This window comes from Thalassophryne amazonica, chromosome 10 (genome assembly GCF_902500255.1).
Source record: "Thalassophryne amazonica chromosome 10, fThaAma1.1, whole genome shotgun sequence".
Classification (NCBI taxonomy): Eukaryota; Metazoa; Chordata; class Actinopteri; order Batrachoidiformes; family Batrachoididae; genus Thalassophryne; species Thalassophryne amazonica.
The window spans coordinates 66614973-66625154 of NC_047112.1; the positions used below are offsets into that span (position 1 = coordinate 66614973).

General features: G+C 43.4%; 1 protein-coding gene across 1 annotated transcript in view; it reads left to right on the plus strand.

Annotated features, from left to right (window-relative positions):
* Positions 1–2991: 2991 nt before the first annotated feature.
* lrrc41 (leucine rich repeat containing 41) overlaps positions 2992–10182 on the plus strand; it is a 97256-nt gene continuing 90065 nt past the window's right edge. The window contains exon 1 of the mRNA XM_034180177.1: positions 2992–3197. Within this exon, the coding sequence (XP_034036068.1) occupies positions 3104–3197 (94 nt within the window). The 5' untranslated portion in view covers positions 2992–3103. The remainder of the gene's footprint in view (positions 3198–10182) is intronic.

The window sequence follows — 10182 nt, forward strand, 5'->3', positions numbered from 1 at the left end:
TAGGATCAAATAAGCAGGTTGTGCTTTTTGTAGACATTATGAGTTTAGTCAGCACGCCTAGTGAGATGCTATCAAATTCTGCAAATATAGGCAATACCTCAGCAATGGCACCCATTTTAACAGCAAGGTTAAGTGGCTGGGTTAAGGCATGCTGGGATGTGTTTAACCTAATGTCTTCTATTTTCTTCTCAAAGTAATCTTAGAAATGTTGTGCTGTAAAAAGAGTGAACCGCAGGTGGTTGTCCATGAATAAGTGTTGCCACCGTGTCAAGCAAGAACTTTGAGTTATGCTTGTTTTTATTGATCAAATCAGTCATAGGTCCGCTTTATAGCCAGCAGTGCATGCTTATAGTCTAAGAAAGCACGCAAGGTCATGGGTTAAAGTTCTCCGTCACCACGACGGATTTCCGTCATTTGGAAAATTTGACCACACATACGTGCGCACACGTTGTGTCATACATGTTTTGGGGCCGAAATATGATAGTCTCACTGTCAAAGCAGCATCACATTCTGCGCTAATCAAAGCAGCAGCAATGTCAGCGTGGACTGCGGAGGAAGGGACTGTGAATTTTCACTCCTCTCCGCTCTGTTTACTGCTTGCCATGAGCCACGGTCCTTCTCCTCCCTGTCCAGGGGTGGAGGAGAGAGAGAGATTTTTATCAGTCGGACCTGCGGCCCGGAGGACCAACACCCAGCTGCTAAGACGGTGGCAGCAGCAGAGAACGAGTCACTTGGAAGAAAATCGCTTAATCAGTGAAGTTCCACAAAAACCACACATGAAGGATAGATATTTTTTTTCTTTCCTTTTTTACACGAGGGGCCGTAACTTCAGCTTGTCGATGAGCCCACGTGACACCGGTAACACCGCGCGCATTTGAAGGAACGAGTCACGTTTCAGATAACGGAGGACATTATCTTTAACTTCAGATGATGAAGTGTCAGATAATGATCCAGTCCGGGTCTGAGGGTTGGCTGCCCCTCGGAAAAGCCACGTTAATGAGGAACGAATAAAAACTCCGGTGGGACACAGCGGACGAGCCTCGTTTATTGATCGCACCAAAGTCCTGGTTAGTGACTTTAATCGAGAAAAAAAGGTGAGTCATGATTGATATCTTTAAATGGCTTTGACGAAGTTTACTTGCGGTGCGCTACGTTTGTTTTACGAGTGACAGCATTTTACCGTTTAAACGTGAATAAGCCAGTTTCAAGTTTCTCATTGCGCGTGAAAAATTTGACTTGCTCTTTTAAAGAGCACCCCCAGAATAAATACTGTGTTTTTACTTGACAGTTTGAAGTGACTTTTAGGTTTCAGATGGCTTCATACCCATTGAAATTCCCAGAATACACAAAATTTGACTTGCTCTTTTAAAACATTTCTGTGGGAGATCCCCCAGACCCCCCCTCCCCCCCTCCAGAATCAATACTGTTTTTATTTCACAGTTTGAAGTGACTTTTGTTTCAGAGGGCTTCATACCCATTAAAATGACCAGAATACACAAAATTTGACTTGCTCTTTTAAAAAATTTCTGGGGGAGATCCCCCAGACCCCCCGCCCCTCCAGAATCAATACTGTGTTTTTAACTTCACAGTTTGAAGTGAGTTTTGTTTCAGAGGGCTTCATACCCATTCAGATTCACCAGAATATACAAAATTTGACTTGCTCTTTAAACAATGTTCTGGGGGAAGCACCCCCAGAATCACGACCCCCCCCCCCCCCACACCCTTTTATGTACCTTTATGTTTAAGTTTTGCATTCTTTTTATGCTTTATCTCTCCTTAGAGGCTATTTAGAATAGATTTGTATACTCTATAATGTTTATTGTATTTATTGAGGAAAAAACAGTGTGCGCCCCCACTACGCCACATTTTAGGGAATTGCTGGCATTGATTTTTGCCAGGAAAATAATTCAGTCAGATGAAAATTTATTGCTTTAACCTATGCGCAAGGTAGAATACTTCTTATTTTGAACTATGCCATTTTCTAGACCTCTGGTATATGCTTGAGGTCATGCAAGTAATCATTGAACCAAGGTGACTGTTTTTTTTGGGGGGGGGGGGTCATGGTTTTAATAAAGATGGCACAATCATGTCGAGTGTAGTTTTGAGCACTGAGTTTAAGCTGTCCACAAGATTGTCATTTGATTTGATTGGGCATTTGCCAAACGCAAAGCTAAGATATCAGGCACTCTAGCTTCAACTTCAGTCGTAGTTGAGGAGTTGATGCATCGCCGCAGTTATAAATAAGGTTGTTGTTCCACTAAACACAGCAACGAAACTGTAAACCTAATAAGTGAGTGATCAGAGACCACCGATGCAAGAGGCATGATGTCAATATTCGTGACAGCAATACCACGTGTGAGAGCCAAATGCATAAGTATATAAATGAAAAGAAGTTGAACTTGAAATGTGTCTCCAGTTTTACGGGAAACAACCTAGTAAATTCAAGTCTCCTTGCCATTTGTTGGGGAGTTAGTTCGTTTTGAAACTGAATTTTGTATGAAAGAGATGCAAGTCAGCCTTTAGGATGCGTTGCACAGAACTAGATGATTGTTGGTCTCTGAATTGGGGTCAACTGTGCCATTTTTCCTGAACTTTAATGTCTTGCAGAAAAAACTTTAGGGTTCCTGAAATGAGAAAAACACCATTATTATTTCCCAGTAAAACCATTTCCTGGTATTCATATTTCAGAGTACTTTGGGTACATTTTTTTGAGACACCCTGTATATAAAGTTATGTATTAGAGAAAATGAAAATATGTGTAAATCATACATAAAGTATCAATATCATTCATACACACGTATATTAAAATAAAAAAATGAACAAGATTATAAATTCAAACCTTCACTGTGCCTGGAATCACTACGCTGACCGCTCCAAGATGGCGGCCACATTTGTTCTGCCTCAGCAACCAATGCGGCGTCTACTCTTTATAATGTCTATGCTCGACGTCTTCTGTTTTTTTTTTTATCTCTGTGTTTGTCTCTTTACGTCCTCTCTGGTGGTTTTTATCTCGGTGTTTGTCTCCTGATGTCCTCCATCGGTTTTTTTTATCTCTCTGTGACGGCAGAAGGAGTTACTTTTTTTTTTTTTATCTTTGACTTTGATGTCGGACACTCGGTGTGTTTTGCGCCTGAAGGCGTTGTGCGTGCGCGCAGTTTGCGCACATTTTACTCTCCTGGACGTGTCCGCTGTTGTTGGTGAGAGAGACTGTTTCCGGTTTCTGTTTCTTAACTCCGCCTACTGATCGCACGTTTGTCTTTGTTCTTCTTGGTTTTCTCTTTTTCGTTGTTTCTTTGTTGTTGTTGTGGCGTCTCCAGCTGAATGATGGTCCGATGAGATGCTTTTCTAAATAAAAGAAAATTTTACGTTTGTTATAACTGAAGAAATAATAACCTGCTCAGAAAATAAATGAATTAACATAAAAAACGACAACAAATTTTTAGAAATTGTCGTTTCTACGTAAGCTTGTTTATACTCCCACCTAATCATGACTGATTTTCATCACAATGTGGGATGTAAAGTATAAATGATTTCTAAACTCAGTATTGTAGAGATTCACGTCGGCAGCACCGGTATCGAGGTTGTGTCTGCAGTTTGGAGCTTTGGAGCAAGGCTCCTGGCGACGGGCAGTGTGCCGTTGAGCAAGACTTCTACATATAGCGTGAGAGGAAAAATGAGTCGACATGCTGAGTGAGCTTAGAAGAGAATAGATTCTCTTTAGTTTACAGATGTACAGCATTTACACAAGTTGATAAACAACGGACCAGGAAATGCTTTGTTGTGAACAACGGAAGGACAGTGAGACTCCGGCGACGGGCTTTGATCTGAACACGTTGATCATTTGTATATGACTGAGAACAGGTGGTCGCTTGCCACCCACGGTTCTTGGGGGCCATGAAGGAGACCTTTCATGTCTGGATCGAATACACGTTGCATCTTGGCGTGTTAACACCCGCTGTCAGACATGAGACATGAAAAGGCATTAACATGTATAAAGCAGGAGCAGACAATAGGTCACCATCTGGACCCAAGTTCTTTTGGCAGACATTAATTTACAAGGGACACAGCTTTGAGTGGCAGTGAAATCACATATGACTTTGTGCTTGGTGATTGAAGATATAGCTTTGTGTAGCAGGGACAGAAAAAGACCTCAAAAGCGGCCGAAAAGCTTTGACCCGCATGCTGAGACCATATCGCTTGCAGTATTTGCAGGATGTTGCTGTTACAGCAGTTAACACCTGAAGGCGAGGTGTGGCCATTCAGACCACAGAGGTCTGATTGGCCTTTATAAAAATGGCCATAAACTCTTCATGCTGTAAAGGATCCTGTTGTGAAGTGAAGAATGTGGTTAACCAGGTTAACTAGGAGCAGGATCAGCTTCTGCGCCAGATGTTCGACTGTAGATGGCTTACCAGAGTGCTGTCCCTCCTGTCCTATCTTCTGGTCTCCAATCTAAATCATTACTTCTCTGACCAGTTCATCTTCATCAGTCACTGTCTCTACACCTTCAGCCAGCTTCCACTTGTTGCGATGCAGATCATCTGTCTTCTCATCACGATATCACTGACTTTGAGATTATTCCATGATGCCAGCGTTGTCTGATGCCAGTATTGTGGAGGTACTGTCTTCTCCACTGACCCCAGAACTGCTCCGCCAGATACTGAATGTGACACCACCTCCTATGAGCACACATTTCCTCTAATGATTCTGCCAGGAGGCCGTGGAGCTGCAGTGGGTTTCATGGTGAGCAGCTGATTGGGCATTCGTGGCTCTGGACTATCTGTATCATTCAGGTTGTCAACTGTGAGTGGACGACTGTCCGCACAGAGGCATCATCCAGCCTGCCTGATGAGGGTGAAAGACTGGATTGAAGAACATTTCACACTGTCCCGATTTGTCTCTCCCACACGCCTCCAGCATGGCTTGTGTGCGGAGCATTCATGCTGAAGTCACACTGCTTTTCACCCGAGGATGTGGACAAATGAGGAGCGTCCACTTGCTTAAGAGCTTCATTTAGTTCATTTTTAGTGCCAACGATGTCAAATCTTGGATCACATTTTATATCATGTACTGCTCCTCTTATGGCAATGAAACAATGGCAGTGGTGGTTCTACACTGAATTACTACTCCCCAGGTGAAGGGCACAATCTCCAATGAAGGGCACCATGCCCAACCCACCTCCAACAAAACAGTCCTCATGATACTATGTGATCCTTTTTTTATTGAAAATTCATATCTTTTTTTCCATCTGTGTGTCAGATTGTATATACGAGGTCTATTAGAAAAGTATCCGACCTTATTATTTTTTTCAAAAACCATATGGATTTGAATCACGTGTGATTACATCAGACATGCTTGAACCCTCGTGGGCATGCGAGAGTTTTTTCACGCCTGTCGGTTACGTCATTCGCCTGTGGGCAGTCTTTGAGTGAGGAGTCGCCCACCCTCTCGTCGATTTTTTCATTGTTTAGGAATGGCTCAGAGACTGTTGCTTTGTTTGATCAAATTTTTTTCAAAACTGTAAGGCACAACTGAGTGGACACCATTCGATAAATTCAGCTGGTTTTCGGTAAAAATTTTAACGGCTGATGAGAGATTTTGGTCTGTTAGTGTCGCCGTAAGGACGGCCCACGGTGCCTGACGGCGATCTGCGCTTCGAGGCGGCAGCATCTCGCCATTTCAAGTTGAAAACTTCCACATTTCAGGCTCTGTTGATCCAGGAAGTCGTCAGAGAACAGAGAACTTTCAGAAGAAGTCGGCATGAGGAGTTTATTCGGACATTTAACAGTTAACGGACATTTTGTAATGAAAGAACGTGCGGGCAGAGTCGCATGTCGGGCCGGACCCGACCGCGGGGGGTCGCGACAGGAAAAACACCTCCGTTGGAAACCTTAACGGGCAAGTTGGAACATGCCCAAGCTGTTAAACAATTTCTCAGTTACTCACTTGTTGAAAGCCATCAAAAGCCGCCTGAATTTTACAAATGGTTTTCAACACGGAGGTGTTTTTCCTGTCGCGGCACACACAGATTTGCCGAGTCATCACGGAAACGATTTGCGCGCACGTTTTTCATTAAAAATGTCCTTAAACAGTGGAATATCCGCATAAAGTCCTCATGCTGGCCTCTTCTGAATCTTCTCTGTTCTCTCACGATGTCCTGGGTGAATTAAGCCTTAAATTAGGATGTTTTCAGGTCGAAACAGGCCGACGATGGCGCCTGGAAGCGCTGCACGACGTCCTGCTCTGTGGGAAGTCCTTACAGCCACAGAAACACCCCATAATCTCTCATCAGCCGTTAAACTTTTCACCGAAAACCAGCTTAATTTCTCGAATAGTGTCCACTCGGATATTCCTCACAGGTCCAGAAAAAAGGTTGATAAAGCAACGCGCGCCGTCTCGAGCAGCGTGTGAAACAAAGGAATTCAGACAAGATTCATCTCGTTTTATTACCCAAATTCATAAAGACCCAAGTACTATAACCAAAGATCCATTAGAGATAAATAAGGCTTTCAGCCAATATTACACTAATCTTTACAAGTCTGAGGCCCCATCTGATAAAACTCGAATACTTTTTGGATAACCTAAATTTCCCAAACATTAAAAATATAACTAAGGAAAACCTTGATTCTCCTCTTTGTTTAAATGAAGTAATAACCAGTCTTAAACTAATGCAAAGTGGCAAAGCACTGGGCCCAGACGGTTTTCAAGCTGATTTTTTTAAAGAAATTCTCTGACCAACTTGCCCCCTTGATGTTGGACATGTTTAATGACTCACTGGAATGTAGAATACTCCCTCTAACTTTAACCCAAGCCTCAGTTTCACTTATTCCAAAACCTAACAAAAATCTGGAAGAATGCAGTAATTGGAGACCCATCAGTCTTCTTAACGCCGATGTTAAATTGTTAGCTAAGGTTTTAGCTAACTGTCTTGACCCCTGCCTACCAAGCATAATCTCCAGTGATCAGACTGGCTTCATTGGGGGACGACATTTATTTTCAAATATTCGTCGGTTACTCAATATTATCCTTTCAAAATCTCATGTACAGGAGGCTGAAATGGTGGTATCAGTGGATCCAGAAAAGGCTTTTGACAGGGTGGAGTGGGGATATTTATTCACAGTTCTCAACAGATTTGGTTTTGGTCCGAAATACATTTCATGGATACAACTTTTATACAATGCTCCTACTGCGAGTGTGACTACAAACTCCATCCGGTCTGAATATTTCCCTTTGCAACGCGGCTGCCGACAGGGCTGCCCACTGTCACCGCTATTATTTGCCATTGCTATTGAACCCCTGTCCATTGCCATCAAAAGCTCTTCATTAATCACTGGCATTTATCGAAACGGAATTAAGCACAGGGTCTCACTCTATGCTGACGACCTTCTGCTCTACATTTCAAACCCTACTGTTAGTATTGATCATATTCTTACAATTCTGCAAACATTTGGTTCATTTTCAGGATATAAGTTGAAACGCGCGTGCGCGCGCACACACACAGGATAAACACATTTATGCAGGATAAACACAGTTACACAGGACAACACAGTTACACAGGATAAACACACACAGGATAGATACATTCACACACACACATAAACACATTCTCACACACACAGGGCAAACACATTCACACACACAGACACAGGATAAACACAGTTACACAGGATAAACACACACAAGCACATACACAGGATAAATACATTCAGACTCACATACACACATATATACACAGGATAAACACATACACTGGATAAACACATTCACACACACATAAACACATTCTCACACACATAGGATAAACACATTTGCAGAGGATAAACACACACACACGGGACAAACACATTCAGACCCACAGGATAAAACCACACACCGGATAAACACAGACTGGGTAAACCCCCCATACACACAGGATAAACACATTCACGTAGGATAAACCAACACACACACAGGATAAACACACGCAGGGTAACCCCCCCCCCCCCCCACACACACACACACAAGACAAACACACAGGATAACCCCCCACACATCCACGCACAGGATAAACCCACACACACACAGGACAAACACACACACAGGGTAAGCCCCCGCACAGGGTAACCCCCCACAAACACACACACAAGACAAACACACAGGATAACCCCCCACACATCCACGCACAGGATAAACCCACACACACACACACACACAAGATAAACACACACACAGAGTAAACATTTACACAGGGTAAACGCGCACACACACACACAGGATGAACGCATTTATGCAGGATAAACACAGTTACACAGGACAACACAGTTACACAGGATAAACACACAGGATAGATACATTCACACACACATAAACACATTCTCACACACACACTACAAACACATTCACAGACACAGGATAAACACATTCTCTCTCACACACACAGGATAAGCACATTTACACAAGATAAAAACACACACAGGAAAAACACAGTTACACAGGATAAACAGACACAAGCACATACACACACTTTCACAGAATAAATGCATTCAGACACACACAAACATTCACATACACACACACACTGGATAAAACACATTCACACACAGACACACACACACACACACAGGATAAACACGTTCACACACACACACACACACACACACACACACAGGACAAACCCACACACAGGATAAACACACACACAGGGTAAACCCACCCACACACACAGGGTAAACTCCCCCACACACAGGATAAACACACACAAGATAAACACATTCACACAGGATAACCCCCCCCCCCCCAAATACACACACATAGGACAAGCACACACACACGCAGGACAAACACATTCACACACAAGATAAACACACACACACACATAGGGTAAACGCACGTGCGCGCGCACACACACACACATAGGATAAACACATTTATGCAGGATAAACACAGTTACACAGGACAACACAGTTACACAGGATAAACACACACAGGATAGATACATTCACACACACAAACACATTCTCACACACACAGGGCAAACACATTCTCACACACACAGGGCAAACACATTCACACACACACAGACACAGGATAAACACAGTTACACAGGATAAACACACACAAGCACATACACACACATACACAGGATAAACACATACACTGGATAAACACATTTACACACACATAAACACATTCTCACACACATAGGATAAACACATTTGCAGAGGATAAACACACACACACACACACGGGACAAACACATTCAGACCCACAGGATAAAACCACACACCGGATAAACACAGACTGGGTAAACCCCCCATACACACAGGATAAACACATTCACGTAGGATAAACCAACACACACACAGGATAAACACACGCAGGGTAACCCCCCCCCCCACACACACACACAAGACAAACACACAGGATAACCCCCCACACATCCACGCACAGGATAAACCCACACACACACAGGACAAACACACACACAGGGTAAGCCCCCGCACAGGGTAACCCCCCCCACCCACACACACACAAACAGGTTAAATTCCCCCACACACAGGATAAACATACGTAAGATAAACACATTCACACAGGATAACCCCCCCCCCCACACACATACACACAGGACAAGCACACACACATGCAGGATAAACACACACAGGATAAACACACACAGGGTAACCCCCCCCCCCCCCCCCCCCCACACACACACACAAACACACACAGGACAAACACACAGGATAACCCCCCACACATCCACACACAGGATAAACCCACACACACACACAGGACAAACCTACACACAGGATATAACACACACAAACAGGGTAAGCCCCTCCCCCCCCACACACACACACAGGACAAGCACACATACTTGCAGGATAAACACTCACAGGATAAACACATTCACACAGGATACCCCCCACACATACACAGGATAGACACACACACATAAAACAAACATTCACACGCACAGGACAAACACATTCACACAGGGTAAACACATTTACACAGGGTAAACGCACACACACACAGGATAAACACATTTATGCAGGATAAACACAGTTACACAGGATAGATACATTCACACACATTAACACATTCTCACACACAGGACAAACACATTCACACACAAACACACACAGACACAGGATAAACACATTCTCTCACACACACAGGATAAACACATTTACACATGATAAA